General features: G+C 52.1%; 2 protein-coding genes across 11 annotated transcripts in view; one reads left to right on the top strand and one right to left on the bottom strand.

Moving 5' to 3' along the window:
- GGACT (gamma-glutamylamine cyclotransferase) overlaps positions 1 to 5,252 on the top strand; it is a 47,400-nt gene extending 42,148 nt beyond the window's left edge. For all 10 annotated transcript variants that reach the window (XM_065902078.1, XM_065902077.1, XM_065902076.1 and 7 more), the window contains 2 exons: positions 3,068 to 3,215; positions 3,563 to 5,252. In XM_065902078.1, the coding sequence (XP_065758150.1) occupies positions 3,154 to 3,215; positions 3,563 to 4,004 (504 nt within the window). In that variant the 5' untranslated portion in view covers positions 3,068 to 3,153 and the 3' untranslated portion in view covers positions 4,005 to 5,252. The remainder of the gene's footprint in view (positions 1 to 3,067; positions 3,216 to 3,562) is intronic.
- Positions 5,253 to 5,552: 300 nt separating this feature from the next.
- Positions 5,553 to 17,228, bottom strand: part of PCCA (propionyl-CoA carboxylase subunit alpha) — a 345,865-nt gene continuing 334,189 nt past the window's right edge. Inside the window, exons 23-24 of the mRNA XM_065902073.1 lie at positions 8,986 to 9,063; positions 5,553 to 5,899 (exon numbers count right to left, since the gene is read on the bottom strand). Of these exons, the coding sequence (XP_065758145.1) occupies positions 5,831 to 5,899; positions 8,986 to 9,063 (147 nt within the window). The 3' untranslated portion in view covers positions 5,553 to 5,830. The remainder of the gene's footprint in view (positions 5,900 to 8,985; positions 9,064 to 17,228) is intronic.

Raw genomic sequence — 17,228 nt, 5'->3', positions numbered from 1 at the left:
AGACCCCCTCTGCCCTCTCCCCAGCAGGGGGAAGGGTGGGTTACTGTCCAGAGAGGCTTGGTACCGGGGGCCCTGGCCCAGCTGAAGGCGGGCTGAGGGGGCGCCCTGAAGACCAGGAGGGCGGGAAAGGCCACCAACTCAGGGATTCAGTGGTTAGCCAGGCCCCCGCCAGGCTCCCCCCACAGTTTCCTATAGAGCATCTCACTTTTCAACGTGAAAGGCCAGCCAAGGATTACTGAGACGTTTGAAGGAACCCTCTTAAAGAAACAAAAGAGGAATTTCGGAGAAGGAGCGGCAATACAGGGAAAGATAAAAACTTCAAGAAATTCACAGTAATTAATATCATCCCAAGGAGAAGAGATGGTATTATGCTGAGAAAGAAACAGGATGATTATGACAGGAGGGAACAAGAAAAAGATCCTGGAGATAAATATCACGGCAAAATAGTTTTAAAAATAATAGAAGTACTGGAAGGTAAACTAGACTACAAAGAGACAATTGGGAGATTAACCCAGGATATGCACCATCTGAGTTCTGGAGATGCAGGAAGGAAGGAGAGGGATGAAGCTTCCTGGTATCCACGATGATGAGTCTTCAGACGGAGATCTGTGCCACAATGAATGGAAAAACCCACATGGAGGGTCCGCACTGGGGGACCTCACAATCCACAGGACAGAAAACCACCCTAGGAGCCTGGTTCTGTTCAAAGGACGGTGGGTCCCACCTGCCTGGGTGGATCAGCATGGGTTTGGGACACCAGTCGACAAAGAAGAGATGCCTTTGGAGTTCTGAAGGAAATCAGTTCTAGAATTCTCATCCTCAGTTCAGTTTAGTCGCTCAGTCGTGTCTGACTCTTTGCGACCCTGTGGACTGCAGCATGCCAGGCCTTCCTGTCCATCACCAGCTACCGGAGTTCACTCAAACTCGTGTCCATTGAGTCGGCGATGCCATCCAGCCGTCTCATCCTCTGTCCTCACCCTACATACACTATTAATTGAGGCTGGTAAAGAAGAAGCTTCAATTCAATGAGGGAGTCGACCAAGAGGGGGGCGTGGCACCCAGGGACGGGGCTCTGGGAGAAGCCTGGGGGTCCAGGGGCACCGTAGGCCCAGGCCAGGGCAGGAGGGACACTGGGAGCCACGGCCCCAGGGAAGAACAGAGGCGACGGGTGGTCAGGGCGGAAAGGATTCTTACGGTGCTCTCAGAAATCATGAGGCCGAAGGACGGACTGTCAGAGAAACTTGAGCAAAGCACAAAAAAGAAGAGAGGGGAAAAAAAAACCCGAAACAGTTTTTAATTCCAAGAAAAACAAAAAGTTGTCCAAGAAAGGAAATTAATCATAGTACACTGTGTGCTTTATCTGAGAGCAGTGTTTACAGAGTTGTGATGCTGAACTGAATATGGACTTGACCAAAATCTGTGATGTGAGCCTGGTGGGACTGAGTGACAGGAGCATTTAATGCAGACTTACCGAGCATTCGATGTTAATTGCTGCGCCTTCACCGCGGTCCCCCGAGGCAGGAGGCTTAGATGACTTCCTGATAGTCCAGGAAACCGAGGTCCAGAGAGGTGACATGGTTTGCTTAAAGTCACACAGCCAGGATTTCAACTCAGGCAACTTGGTTCCGAAGTCTGTCCTTTAAACTAACCCTGTGCTCACCTGCTTTGGGGTAGGAAGGCAGACGGTTTAAAACATCAGGAAGCTGCGGTACAACCAACAATATGGAGATATTAATAAATAGCAAATGCAACAGTCGAGAGGCTTAACCAGGTCTCTGCAAGGGAGTGGGAATGGGTAGAGATTTTATTCTTGTAAAGTTATTTGACTTTACCTAATGGACACATTGGGCTTCCCTTGTGGCTCAGCTGGTAAAGAATTCGCCTGCAATGCAGGAGACCTGGGTTCAATCCCTGGGTTGGGAAGATCCCAGGGAAGATCTTGGAGAAAGGAAAGGCTACCCACTCCAGTATTCAGGCCTGGAGAATTCCATGGACTGTACAGCCCATGGGTCTGGCCTGGGAAATTCCATAGACCATATAGTACGTGGGGTCGCAGAGTCGGACACTGAGCAACTTTAAATCTAATCAAAGGGAGGGGATGCGGAAACTCGAGGGCTCACTGGAGCAGCCCCCCGCCGGCCAGGCCCAGCCGTGCAGCCCGAGTCCTCACCGACCTGGGACTCGGGCTGGGAGGACTGGGTGGTTTCCGGCGCCCTTTCGGCTTTTCTCGTTCTGTGGTCACCAGGAGGGGCTGTGGTTTAGAGAAGAGGCGCCAGGAGGGAGCAAGCCGGGGCGGGGGAGGCGGGCGGGGGGTGCTCAGGGAGGGGGGTCACCTGGGAAGGGAGGTGAGGGCCCAGCCGGGCCCGGGGTCAGGCTGGGGGGGCCGGGCTGCGGGCCACCAGGGTTCTGGGGGACGGTCTGGCGAGGGTGGGAGCCTGCATCTGGGTTCCACCTGGAGTTGCTACCGAAGAATGTGCTGGAAGGCGGGGCTGGCTGGTCCTCCCCGTCCCCTCGGCAGCAGGGCGCCTGTGCCCCCTCTCCCTGTACCCCGAGTCCAGGTTCTCACTCACACCCTGACTTTCAAACCCGTGCAGCCGCCCCCGATGCCCCGCGACGCCGGCGTGGCCTCCGCGCGCCATTTGGAGCTCAGCGCTGTCAGATCTCAGCCCTGCGCCAGGCGGGCGGCTGAGGCCGAGGCCGCAGGGAGGACGGGCGGGCACGAGTGGGCAGTCGTGTTCGCCAGGGTTCTGCCCATCCGCCGCAGACACCCTTTAGAAACGGGGCAAGGCCCGGCCCCCCAGACCGGCTCCGGTTTGCTGGGAAGAAAGCCCCGTCCAGCGCGTGTGACTTCCCTGAAGGCCACCCGGCCATGTGGCTGGTGTCTCAGTGTTTGGCGCGTTGGGGGCGAGCGGGGCAGCGGGATGCCAGTCTCAGAGAAGGGGCCTGGCCTCCGAACTTCCCTTTCTGTTTCTGCGTGAGTCCCTTGCACCGATCACTTTCGGTCTATTATGTAATGGAGTCTGGGCCCAGACCCAGGAGGGGGTAAACACTTACCTTCTCGTTGCAGCCGAGGCCGCTGTGCTGAGTCCCAGGCCGGCATCCTTAACCTGGGGACCCGGAAGAAGGAAGGAACAGAGCGGCGCGGTTAAGGTCATGCCAGGGCCAGAGTGTAAATGGAGCGCTGAAAGCGGAGCTCCCCGTGGCCCCAACGACAGGTGATTATTACATACAGGCGCACACACACATACACCTCTGCAGATGTATGTGCTATGTCCGTGCTAATAAGCACAGCACATACATACATACCTCCGTCTATACGTGTGTATATATTTGTCTGCTTATTATTGTTTTTCTGTAATATTTGTTTCAAGACCTTTTATTGAAAACTAACTTCTCCATGAAACTGCAGCCCTGCGGGGCCCAAGCCCCTAACAGACTGTCTCCTTGAAAGTCTGGTCTCAGAGCCGGCCCCTCCCCCGGGACCCCGTCCGTGAAGGGCGGCCGCTGGGGATCGGGCCGGCCGCGCCCCCCCTGACCTGTCCGCCGTCCTCTCTGCCCGCAGCTCCGGCTGCCTGGCCCCCGTGTTCGTGTACGGGACGCTGAAGACGGGCCAGCCCAACCACCGGGTCCTGCTGGACGGCGCCCACGGGCGCGCGGCCTTCCGAGGCCGGGCCCGCACGCTGGAGCCCTACCCGCTGGTGATCGCGGGCGAGCACAACATCCCGCGGCTGCTGAACCTGCCGGGCCGCGGGCACCGCGTGGCCGGCGAGGTCTACGAAGTGGACGAGCGGATGCTGCGCTTCCTGGACGAGTTCGAGGACTGCCCGGACATGTACCAGCGCACCCGCCTGCGCGTGGCCCTGGAGGGCGCGCGCGCGCCCCTGGAGTGCTTCGTCTACACCACGGCCACCTACCCGCCAGAGTGGGTCCACCTACCGTACCTCGACGACTACGACTCGCAGGGGAAGCACGGGCTCCGCTACCACCCGCGGGAAAACAGATGAGCCCCGCGGGCGAGGGAGGCCGGGGACCAGCCCCGAGAGGCCGTGCTCGCTGAACGAGGGCGCGAAAACACCCCTGGAAACCCGTACTTGAAACAAATACTCGATCTGTCAGGGGTGGGCGGGGGAGAACACCTCCTTTTCAGTGGCAGCCGATTTCCCATAAATAATTTGGAGGTACTGATAACAAGACTGTTTCCTGAAATCTGTCTCTTTATGCTGCTTTCTTGCTTGCTGCTTAAAGAGCATCTTGGGCTTCAATGTACTGGATGAGAAAAACTCAGGACTTTAATTTCCCAAATGACATTTGAAAACTCATGTTATCATGCTTTTCTGATTATGCTGGGGGTTTTTTTTTTTTTTTTTGCTTTGCTTTAATCTGAAGATAACATTTAAAATGAATATCAAGTCTGTGTGTGACAGCTAGATTTTAACAGCCCCACTGTATTGATTCTGACCTGTAGCACTGAGAAAAGAAAAACTTTTAAAGCTGATTTTAGATATATCAATGTAATAAAATAACCTCAAGAAACACATGCTGTATTTTAGAGTTCTTTTGAATATATATGACATCATTCTTCATAATTTTTGAGATCAGGCTTACGTAGAGATGATTAAAGATATATCACGTTGAGAAATTGAATATACAAGTATTGGTGCTACTGTCAGCCCTCTTTCTAAGTCTGTGAGGTGGCAGAGCAGCTGAACACCGCGATTTCAGACAGGCTCAGGGGAGCCCTGCCCCACAAGGGAGCTGCCACGGGGGACGAGCTTTTCAGAGAACCAACGTAGTAGTAATTTGTTCTTCAGGCCTGACAAAAAGCTTGGCTGCCAAATACAAACAGCACTTAAAATAATTTTAGCACGCACGAAGTACCAATTACTACCCACCTCCATCTGATACTGCCAGGGGGGCCTCAAGGCCGCGCACGACTCCGCCTCTGCTCACTCACCACCAAGCAGGACGTGCATCCTGAGGATTCCAGACCCGGACGACGACGCGGCTGGTCCCGGGTAACCTCGTTCTCCGTCGGGAGCGCGCGCTCCCGCGTGGACTTAGCGGCAGACTGAGATGACTAACTGCATCTGCTCCAGAAGCACCACTGTTATACTTAGCCCTTCTTTTCGTAATTGGAAACTCGCTTCCCAGAAACACAAAAAGGCGAGGATGGGAATCCGCTGCGGGGCTCTGCAGCCCCACCACCGCCACTGGGGCCTGGGAACCCTGACTGGTGCCTGGGAGAAATGGGAGTCACCCCCGCGGGCTCAGGGGACCCACACTCACTGTCAGACCACCATCAGTGCTGTTCCAGCTTCTGGAGATCATGACTAGCCAACCACCAGCGGGCCTCAGGGCCTCAAGCAGGATGAAGCAGGTAATGAGATTACAAGGTGGCAAATGCTCATTTAATGAAACCAAAGGCAAAGAACTGGGATTTATATACATTTTTTAAAAGCATCCCGATGAAATGCTGGTATTTTAAAGCCTACTGGCACAGCCCGTAGCCTCTTATGTACATTGTCTTCATGCAAAAAAAGGGCAAACTAATATTTAGACAAATGCTCAGTTTTATTGATTTCATTTGGACACTAGGAAATCTCACAGCAGAAGTACAAATCATATGTACAAGTATTTATATCAATAAAAAATTTCCATTGGTGATTTTTTTGGCAGAACGTTGGTTTTGACTATATGTGGAGTAAATATGACCATGTAAAATCTGCCGCACAGGGGTGTTCCTGCCGAACGCCTGAATAAATTGAGTGTGAAAGAATAATAATACAAATGGCTAATTAAATTGGGTGATGACTGAAAGGCTATAAATACTTCATTCCAGTTCCACGAGCAGGTCTCCTTCTCCAACTGTGTCTCCAGCTTTACAATGTACCGATTTCACCTTGAATTTAAGAAAGAAAGAGAAAGAAGAGGGGAGAGTAAGAATTACTAAGCAGACCAGGAGGAAGCAGTCTTGCCTGGCTCTGGAAGTGAAGGCGCAGCCCGGCGCTAGACCAGAGGCACAAGGCGGGCGGCGGGCGCCCGTCGAGGGGACCTGGCTGAGGGCGTCCTCGGGTGGCTGCGGCCCTCGCGGCTCCCTGACGCGGCTGCTCCCCGCGGTGCTGCGGTCCTCTGCACCGGGCACCCCGGGGTCGAGGCCGGCGGGGACGATGCTGGGTGAGTCTCCACCCCCGCCTCCTTTCTCTCACAGGTTCTGGTTTGGAGAAATGCTCCCTCAGGGTTAATGGTAGGGAAAAAAAAAAACCAAATCCAAACCCCACACACAATTATCCGTGAGTTAGAACAGGTATTAATCAACAGCAGAAGCGCCCCGGCCTGATCCGAAGCGTCCTGTGAAGAGAAATGAAGTTCTCAAAACGCGGGTCGAACCCCGTGGCTCCCACAACGTCACCTCCGTGCCCTGATTTCTCCTGATTTGTCAGCTTTTGCTTTCCCAAATTTGTGTTCAGTTAAAACTAGAGACAGCCTACTTGACTTGGCGGTTCTAGCCTGGGCATGAGGATGAATTAGGTTAGAAGTAGGCATGAGGTTAGAAGTCACAGGCCGTCTGGGCAAGCGGCAAAAGGGCCAGAGCTGTGGGGTTGGGAGCCCTGGCCTGCGGTGGCGAGAGTGGCCTGCATCCCGAGTTCCAGCCTGGGCCTCTCAGGAAGAAGAGAACCGACGCAGCGACACTTGGAAGGCCTCGTTCCACGGGGCTGTTTGCAGTGAAGTGGCTGCTTTTTTCCAATAACCTTAGTTACGCAGAGACACCACCCTTCTGGCAGAAAGTGAAGAACTAAAGAGCCTCTTGATAAAAGTGAGAGGAGAGTGAAAAAGCTGGTTTAAAGCTCAACATTCAGAAAACTAAGATCACAGCATCTGGTCCCATCACTTCATGGCAAATAGATAGGGAAACAGTGGAAATAGTGACTGACTTTATTTTGGGGGGGGGCTCCAAAATCACTGCAGATGGTGACTGCAGCCATGAAATTAAAAGACGCTTACTCCTTGGAAGAAAAACTATGACCAACCTAGACAGCATATTGAAAAGCAGAGACATTACTTGGCCAACAAAAGTCCGTCTAGTCAAGGCTATTGTTTTTCCAGTGGTCATGTATGGATGTGAGAGTTGGACTGTGAAGAAAGCTGAGCGCAGAAGAATGGATACTTCTGAACTGTGGTGTTGGAGAAGACTCTTGAGAGTCCCTTGGACTACAAAGAGATCCAACCAGTCCATCCTAAAGGAGATCAGTTCTGGGTGTTCGTTGGAAGGAGTGATGCTGAAGCTGAAACTCCACTACTTTGGCCACCTGATGCAAAGAGCTGACTCATCTGAAAAGACCCTGATGCTGGGAAAGATTGAGCGCAGGAGAAGGGTATTACAGAGGATGAGATGGTTAGATGGCATCACCGACTCAATGGACGTGGGTTTGAGTAAGCTCCGGGAGTTGGTGATGGACAGGAAGGCCTGGCGTGTTGCAGCCCACGGGGTCACAGAGAGTCAGACACGACTGAGCGACTGAACTGAACTGGCTGCTTTTTAAGGTCTGGAGTCTCTGGTGTTTTAACAGGCTGTGTCTGTCACAATGCTGTGACTCCAGAGTAGAGGGCCTGCTGCCACTGTTACCCGGGCCCCGGGAGGAAAGCTGGCCTCTCAGAGCAAGAACCGCCAGCCCAGGCAGGGCCGCTCCTCCGCCCTGGGGGGCAGGGCCAACGCGCAGGCCCACCTAGAGCCCCTCAGCGCCCTGAGAGCGGCGGGGAGTCCCCGTGAGACCCGGGCCCTGAAGACAGCAACCATGTGCACGGGCGGGCTCCCGGCTCCCTCAGGGAGCTATGGCCGCGTTCGTTTTAGGATCAGATCCCCAGCCTGGCACACTGGCCCTTGGCGTGCATCTGACACATACTCTGGGTCCCCCCAATGAGGCCAGGCTCTCATCACGAAGGGAAATCTACTGACAACAATGCAGCGTGCATGTCAACCAATCCCTAGGAACGCATAGAGCAGTTTCTACAGGAGCAGAAACCAACACGTTCTTGTTCACTTCTTAGAAAGGAATCGGGTATGGCAAGAAGAATTCCCCTGAAGCCCAGATCGCACCAGTCTCTTCGCCCCAAACTGGGAGGAGACTGGGAGCAGTCGTCCAAGGTCCCCTCTAGCTGGGCCCAACACCGGGCCTCCGTCCTCCTGGCTGGGGCGGGACTGGGTGTCCCCTTGGGCCTGGTCCCTGAACATGGGTTTCATTTGCTCTGCAGGAGGCAGACGGAGGCCATGTCTGATGCCAACTCCATGGGCAGCCGACAGTACCTTTCTGCCAGGACACCCACCATCCCCAAGGCTCCAGTGCCCTTCCCGGGAGTGACCACAGCGCAGAACACGGCCAGTCTACACTGCTGTCCCCACACACGCCCCTCACCTCGCTCCGCTGTGCAGTACTTCCAAAGCAAAACACCCTTCAGAAAAAGATCACTCTGCTACAAATGATGCCTTTCAAGTTGCAGGAAGAATGATGAAGTTACTGCTTAAAAGGACTTTTCTATTTTCTTCGACAGAAAGTACATTTAATAAGTTTTACTTTTAATAAATCTCAGTAATACATCTCTCTCTTTTTCCTTCCCCCCTCCCTGAATCGTGAAGTCCCACATCTGTATGTGGGCCTTTCAGCTCCTCTTGATCTAAAATTGAATTGTTCTCTTTGTGGAGAAATTATCTTGAAGAGTTGCATTAATTTCTGCAATCTCTAAAAACCATTTCCTGCTGGGTCACCTACGTCTCAGATAACTCACTGCCTCTAAGACAGATGTAAACATTAAAAATTAAAGACCCCTTAATTTGAAAGACATTAAGGTGAAGAACAATTGTTCTTCAACCACCCCCTCCCGCACCCCAGACGTCACACAGCCTCTCCCGGGCCCGACATCTAGGACTCCAAGGTGCAGGCTCCGCTTGCCGTCACAGCGGCCTGGGCTGCCAGGCCCTTGGGGACGTACCTTGCCAGTCTTCCCAGCCGTCATACTGTTCTGCATCTTCATGGCTTCAATCACACAGATTTCCTGACCTTCTGCTACCTGGAAAACGCACAGAGTGGACAGGCGTGTTAAAAGCATTCGAATTTCGCAACAACGTTCAAGAGGGAGGCCATTGAGAGAGTCTTCGTCAAAGTCCTGAAATACAATCTAAACAGAACCAAGAGTCTCTTAGTACTTGGGAATTCCCTGGTGGTCCAGCGGTTACGACTCTGCGCTTTCACTGCCTAGGGCCCTGGGTTCCATCACTGGTCGGGGAACTAAGATCCCACAAGTCATGCGGCCAAAAAAACAAACAAAAAAAGTCTCTAATACTTTATGTTCCAAGCACATCTTTGGGGGACCACAGACAAAGGCCGTTCCCTTGTTAAGTCGTCATCTGAAAACCATCCTTGACAAATGGAGGTTTTGGGTGCTGCTGGTGGGGCATTCCCCGGGGAACCTCTGAATCGACTTCTGCCAAAGAGATGTGGCAGAAACAGAATGTCTTCCGCTTAATCGAAATGTCCAGAATGAGCACATCTCTACAGACAGAAAGACCTGTGGTTTGCAGTGGCAGGAAGGGGAGTACATGCGGCTGGGTGCAGGGTTCCTCTGGGGGAGATGAAATGTTCTAAGGCTGACATGGTGATGGCCGCACAACTGTGAGGAGACTAAAGCACTTACAGGGGTGATTGTTTCGTGTGTGAACGTCATCCTGGTAAAGCTGCTATCAAACGCGGCCTTTCTGTCTGGAGCCCTGGGGAGCCGGGAACAAGAGGCGAGCATGTCACAGGGACGACACCGTCCCAGCCTTTGCAAGACCACCGGGTGGCCCCCGGGAGGGAGCACTCCTCCAGGGAGGGACCCCGAGCGCCCGGCCCCTCCTTGCAAGGGGCACTGGTTGCATTTCTCCAGCAGGGGGAAATCCAGGTGGGGCTGCCACATAAACCCCTGGGGCTCAACCTGGGACTCCCACCCAGACGTCGGGATGGATAAAGGCCCTTCTGGGCCTTCTCCTTTCTCTGCCCTTGACGGGACAGCACCGGGAGCCGCGCTGCATCTTTCTCCTCTCTTTGTGGAAACAGCCCGGCCGCCTTGGAAATGGGAGAGCTAAACCTCCGGGGCACCCGGCCGGCTCTCTGGGGTGCTGGTGGGCCCCCTGGCCTGGGGCTGCTGGATGCCGGCGCCCATCCCGCATGGCAGAAGTGCCCGAGAATGTTCCTTCCCCGAAGTCCCCCGACAATCTCTGAGCTCCCGCAGCTCCCTGCGCCGCACCGGCTGTCTCGCTGGCACCAGGACCGCCTGAGCCGGTGCATCCTCTCCTCCACCGGTCGGGCAGCCCGCTGCTGCTCCCTGGCACAGGAATGTGGGAGGAGAGGGGATGCCAAGCTTGGTGGCTGGCACGGAAGCTGGAGAAAGCTGGGCGGACACGCGGCGCCTGTGGCCCTCCACGACCCACCAGCGCCTGCCTTCTAGAGAGCCGAGGGCAACTGCGGGGTCCATCTTCACCACGTGGGGGGGTGTCAGAATGCCCAGCCCACAAGGCGGTGGCATCTCAGAGCCTTCTTCTCTCTTTTCAGAGGCAGGAGGGACCCAGCAAGATGGGAGGGGCCCCGCTCACACACCCCAGAGGGCCCAGACCACGGCCTCTGAGAGCCGAGGGGCCAAGGCTGGCCGCACACGGCAGCGTTTCCACCCAGGACGCATGTTCCAGCCTCAGGGCCCACGGAACTTTCTGGAAAGTGAATCTGAAGTTCGGCAATGGAAATTCCGTCCAAAAAATAGTGATGGGTTCTCCGCCTCTGGGCTCCGGGAGCTCCTTCCTCACAGAGGGGCCAGTCCCCCCGTCGCCCCCCACCCCGTGGGGAGCCGCACACGCTCGCCTGGCACCCTCGCCCAGCTGGGCTTCCTTGGCTGGTGTCTGAGTGCCCAGAGCCCGCCTCTCTGTCCTGGGCCCCGCACCAGGGTGCCCCTCCGGCAGCTGCTTGGCACTGACGGCCAGACAGAGCCCCTCACCGCTGCTCCACGGGATCTTCCAGAAAGTGAACCCGCAGTTAATGCAACTGAAAAAGAAACGAAGGAAGCCGGGAGATTTCCGGTGGTCGCCCAGGGGGCGGAGACCAGACAGCCGATGGCGAGGCCCAGAAGAAACGCCTAGAAGGGCGGGGGGACCGGCCACAGCCCCAGTCCAGGCTCGAGCCGGCTACGCTGGAGGTGCAAGCAGGGCCTCGGGGCCTGACGGCAGTGGAGACAGCCGAGAAGCTTCTGGGGCTTCAATGACCTGCCGATCCCAGCGGCTCTGTGTGCCAGCAGCCCAGGAGGGGGCGTACAGGCAGCTGCGAGGGGTGGGTCCCCAATCACCCACGAGGAAAACACAACCCCTGATCCAGTAGAGATGCTCGGGAGAGCTGGGCAGGTCCCCCAGCGAGAACCACCTTCTCCCAGGTTGTGTCTCTCGATCAACTATGAAAAAGAAACCAATGAACCTGGGAGATTTCCAGCGGTCACCCAGGGGGCGGAGACCAAACTGACAAGGATGCCCAGAAGAGCTGATTAGAAGGGCTTCAGAGAACGTGCCTGCCGATGGGGGTGCTGACCCGCGGCCTGAGCCACCGCGCCGCCCTGCCTCGGGGCCCTCCAGGCCCCCTCTTCCTTCTCATCCTGTCTGCGCTCCCTCCTCCTTCCCCCACCTCTGCTGGCCTCGACTTGTGTCATCTGCTGGAACTTTAACTCATGTCTTCTGCGCTCAGTCATTCACTCGCAACCATCTGCTCTGCGGTTTGCTTTTTGCTCCCTGGTTCCTAAAAGAGGAAAAAACTCTGGCATAAGTTGTTCCCTGATGCTCCACCGAACAGTGAGACGCATTGCGGTCAGCAGAATTGTGTTCTGCACGCACGCACACAAGGCACGCAATCATGTAGACGCACGTGAACCTGACCTAAATTCAAGCTATTTCATCCCTCACCAAGGTGAGGCAGGAAAGCGAACACAGCACAGGCCGGACGTCAGAGGACACAGACGGGGCCGGAACGGTGGCTGCTCCCCCGACCTGCGGGCCGACGGGCTCCAGCGCCAAGTCACCGGGCGGCGGGGCACAGGCCTCTCGCCTCAACAATGTGGAAGCCTCCTTGTCCAGGGGTGCCTTTCCCCTCCCCTCCCCGAGCTTCAGGAGCAGCAGAACACCGCCCACATCTCCCCCGTGTGCTCTGAAAGCCGGGGCGCGAGCTGGCTGAGCCGAGAGGGTGCTCGACGGCCGGGTCTCCACTCGACAGCGCGCACGCGGGTCGGGGCCGCCGCGGGGTTTGTGGGCGCACACTTCCCCGACACGCCAGTGGATCATCTGATAACAGACTTAGTGATTGTGACAGGACGTCTCCAACGTCGGGCTTACAAAATGGTCACAAGCCTCATGCAAGTCTTTTTGATAAACCTACTCGGCCTGATGTACTTGGTCGCTCCCTGTCTAATTGGTGTAAAGTTTGGAGGTCTGAATCCCGTATCTTTCATCCGGCTTATTGCGTCCTCTCCTTTGACACGGGGTCAGGGTTCACATTCGCATCCGATTATCGGAGCGCACTCATTAGGCAGGAGCCTGCCTTGCTCCGAAATGAGTAAGCCGCAGAGAAACCTCGGCCCATTTACTTGGCAGATTTTAGCATGTTTGGGAGGCCTGAATGTCACCCGGCACGGCTCTGGGCTGAAGAGTTTCAGACATCTCCAGCTGATGATTAATTGTGAGTGATGGGAAATAAAATCCAGTAAAGCCAGCTGCTTGCCATGGTCGGCAAAATGACTCTAATGGATATAGGCTGCCAATTTTCCAGTTTTACTGGCAAGTCTTCCAAGTGTAATTAAGGGAAGTTATAAATGATATGGAAATCTATCAAGTTCCATTTATTTTCAGAGGACTCTTTCCCCAGAGACTTTTATCTTCAAGCTTATAGTCTGCTTTGTTGTGCTAATGATTTAAACCACTTCTTATTTCTGATTAAAGCCCCCAATATCCTTCCACCGGGTTCGCTTTACTCCTTCCCCAGAGATGAAAGACACAGAACCTGCTCCAGCACGTGTCCCTCTGGGACACCACGCTCAGGCCGCAGTGCATTTGGCAACTTGTATCGTTCCAACTGCAAACGCACGGAGAAAGCCTCAAGAAGGTGCAGCGGGAGAAAGAGAGGAGAAACGGGGGAGAAAGAACTCCCCCAAACATAAAAGGAAGCCCCCCCCAAGTCCAGACTTGAAAGCTGCGCTCAGGACCAGACATTCATCAGAAGGTGCTGTAGCTCACTAATGTTATTTGATTTGGAATAAAAGCATGAAAATGATGGCAAAGGCCTAAAATTGGAGATGTGAAGGATGACTGCACAGTGTTCCATTTCTCAATTTCATCCTTCAGAGCCACAAAATGGGGGTGACACAGTGACGGGATGAAATTTACAGTAACAGCTGTGGTCTTTCCACACAAGGGAGGCCCTTCTAATGGGCTGAGGTCTGTTTTGAACAGACGGGGAGTAACAAAACAAGGCTCCCTATTAAGAGTGTGCAGTCATATTTCTGATGAAGAAACGGATGGTGGGAGTCGGATTTCCTTTAAGACGGTTCCTACCCTCTTCTGTCGTCCACAACCAGGGCTGTTTTTAAGGCGTTATCCTGGAAATAGAGGAAAGAGGCCACAAATGGCATGGAGGGTTCCCCCCCACCCCCTGTAAGCCTACTCTCTAGCATCTCTAAAGGATGCATGAGAAACTGTGCCAGTGGCATATGGCTTTCTACTGTGCTAAACATTCATACAAAAGACAGGTTCATCAGTCATTGGAGTATCTGGATAAAAAATTAGCTCCTGATGGATGGCATTTTGAGCTTACCTGCTGCTAGTACATTACCAGAGAAACACAGGTTTTGAAACCCACATGACATTAGAAATTGCAGACCATGAAATACGACGCGTGCAGGAGCACATAATGTACGCCAAATTATACAAAATAATAAATAAGCTGTTTAAGCCCTCTGCCTAAAACTGGGCCCACTGCAAGGAACCCTGGGTCACTTCTACGCAGGCCAATTAATGCACAGCATCTGCTGTATAGAAGCAGGGCACGAAGCACTTCCGAATGATTTCAGCAATTAAAAGAAAAGTGTTTCCTGCCTGTTCAGACAGCAACTGTTTCAATGCAAGAGTGAGCACCAAATCACGGCATGCAGCTGAAAAATTAAATCCCCCCTTTTTTGGGGGGTGGGGGGGGAGAAGAATTTTTATGGAAAAGGGAGCCTTCTTTTGTTGTCCTAGGTTCTGTGTTTTTCTGCCAAATTAGACAGAAGGCTCGGAGGGCTCATCGGCCCGCCCTGGTCTCCCCTTCTGCTGCGCCGGGCCACCCGAAAGCAGGGATCAGTATCAACCCTACTGCCGACTCCACAAAAGTGAAAATCCTTCAAATACGGTTTTAAAGGCTGTGCCACTGAGAACACAGGGGCCTGAATGCTGTGCGTTTTGAGGCCCTTAGATCTGAGGACAGACACAGTTAACAGCTACAAGCAAAAGGCATCTCAGATTTGGTTAAAAGGCAATGCGAGGATCTGATTATAATAACTTCCTCTTTCTGAGCTGGTAAGATAGGTTGGGTAATATCCCCTGATATTTCCCAAAGAAGATCTTCATGTAAAGAGGGTGGGAGAAGAGACCCCGGGAGACCGGGCCGTGTTTAAGCAGTGATGGAAGGAACCATCCTCGGATTACAAACAAAGAGCGGGCAGGCGCCGGAAATGCTGCCACAGCCCGTATCTGCAGCATGAGGCCTCCTTTAACGGGCCTGGGCACCCAAGACTCCTGCGAGAGGCCGCTGCGGGGAGAGGCACTGGCCCGGCCAGCACTGCTGGGCCCCAGGCGCCCCCTCACGCTCCCTCCCGAGGCTGCCGTCCTGACCTGGATGCGAGCTGGGCATCAAGGCGGGGAGCTGCGAGTCTGGGGAAAGAATACAGAGAGGCGGCCAGTACAAAACGAGTTCAGCTTCTTGGGAAATTCCTTATAATGAAGAGAATTACTACTTCCCACCACCTCAAATTGAGCTCAAACTGGAGTCAGAACCTCTAAGTCATAAAGAGAACCAGTTAAAACTGACGTCACTGATGGTCCCTTTAACAAATCACTCTGAATTTCTCAAGCTATGTGAAGTATGCTGCATTAGAGAACTCTGTGAGATAATGACCTTTTAAAATTTATTATTGTTACTATTATTTTTAGCAAAATGGCAAGAGAAGATATTTTGAATCTCCTTAAGGTTGGGAACTGTCATCTTCAAAAACGTTTAAAACAAAGAAAACACATCGCGTGACCCCAAGAAGATCATCTCTTGAAAAATAAAATCAGATGTCAACTTGTAGACATGCCTACAATATCTGACTAGTCCACAGAAATATTTCATTTTATACTGAAATCAAGTTAAAACTGCAAAAACTCCCCAACTGTTACCACCAACAAAAACTCATCATTAACAATCAAAAATAAATGTCATCTGGAGAAGATAGAAAAGCCAAATTCAGGATGGTCATTCCTCTGAAGAAGGCAGTGCAGGAGTTCTGCAGAACAAAGGCCACAGGGCAAGTCCCCCACATTGGCCATGTTTTGTTAAATAAATAAAATCTGAAGGAAAATATGGTAAAGGTGAGCAGAGAGCATGTGAGTACTTGTATTATTATACTCTAAAATGTTCTCTATGTCTGTAGTATTTCATAATTTAAAGTTTTAAAATGTTTCAGAATGAACGCATGAAGCTATACCTGCCTTGGAATACAAACAGGTGTGGGTGGAAACACTGGCAGCTTATCAAATACACTGAATAACCACTGCTGTATAAAAATGGAAACTGAATGAGGGCAATTATTTCAGACTGGAAATCCCAGAAACTGGAGCATCTATCCAACATCCAGGCCTGGTCCTCTGCCAGGGAGATGTAGCTATCAATACTGTGCCACGTGAGGACAAAGTCACCCCCACCCAGCCCTTCTCCTGTGGGAAACCTGCGGGCAGAGGCGGCTTCAAAGACGAAAAGGAAGGTCTCCCTGCCAGGTTCCTTCGGGACTTCCTTCGATCTGCTGTATGCACAGTTACAGGTGGTTTAGGGACACTGAGCAGTGGCCGTCCCCACCCAGCCACCCCCCGCCCCCAGAGGAGCACGTGCTGGGAGAAAGATCAACCAGGCTGATGTCTGGGTGGTGCTCCCAGTACTGACTGGGTGGTGCTCCTAGTCCTGATTCCACACTTTATGTTCTCCTTGTGTACTTTATAGAATATACTTTTTCCTTTTTTTTTTGCCCAAGACAATTGTTCATGAGAGCAGCAATCTCAAACAGCTAACTACCCTTCTGCTAATGATCAGGTCCATTACAAAGTGGATCTTCCTCATCTCAGCCCCACTAAACGACTCCAAACTCTTGTCTTACCAATACTGAACAGGCCAAGTGGTAAGAAAAAGCAGCAACAGGTACTTAATACCAATCTATGATTTTACCTGGTCCGACAAACTAGTAACTTACAAAATAATAAATAATTAAGAAAGAAGAAAATGTATATGGGTATAAAGCCTGCCTCTGGTTCATGTCTCACAGTTTGTGATGTATTAGATGGGTATTTTTTTTTTTAATTTCCCATTTTTATTTTCCCATGACATATATTACTGTTTAAATTAAAGGTATACAGCATAATGAGTCGAAGTTCATATATCATGAAATGACTACACCACAATAAGTTAATATCCATCAAACTAGATGAGCATTTCTGATGCAAATCTGAGATGAGTGCAGAATCTAAACAGAACTAGAAAGAATCTTACTTAAATGCAATATTAAAATATCCCCATGGGTTGCCTCATTTTTATTGTTTGTTTCTGATATCTAAGTCAAAATGAAAATTGTACCACAAATTCAGCAGTGGTAATAAGTCTAATGCTGGGGAGGAAAGTGTATTCAGCATCATTCTGAAAGAATATGTATTTTTAATATTTTTGTCCAAGAAATCATAAAGATAGTAGTTTAAAAACTTAAAACAAGTTATCTTTTAAATGTTAGCTTTGATTGTAGAAGTGCCCCTGGTTTATGATATTGTTAAATGTATAGAAAAGTAGGTATTTTTCAAAATGAAAAATCAGTTATTTTAAGATTATTTTCAGAAGAAAGATGAAAAGGCACATAGGAAAGGCATATAAAAGTCACTCTGGCAACTGTTTTCTGAA

Source organism: Muntiacus reevesi, chromosome 11 (assembly GCF_963930625.1).
Source record: "Muntiacus reevesi chromosome 11, mMunRee1.1, whole genome shotgun sequence".
NCBI classification, from domain to species: domain Eukaryota; kingdom Metazoa; phylum Chordata; class Mammalia; order Artiodactyla; family Cervidae; genus Muntiacus; species Muntiacus reevesi.
This window is presented reverse-complemented; position numbering and strand designations above follow the sequence as displayed.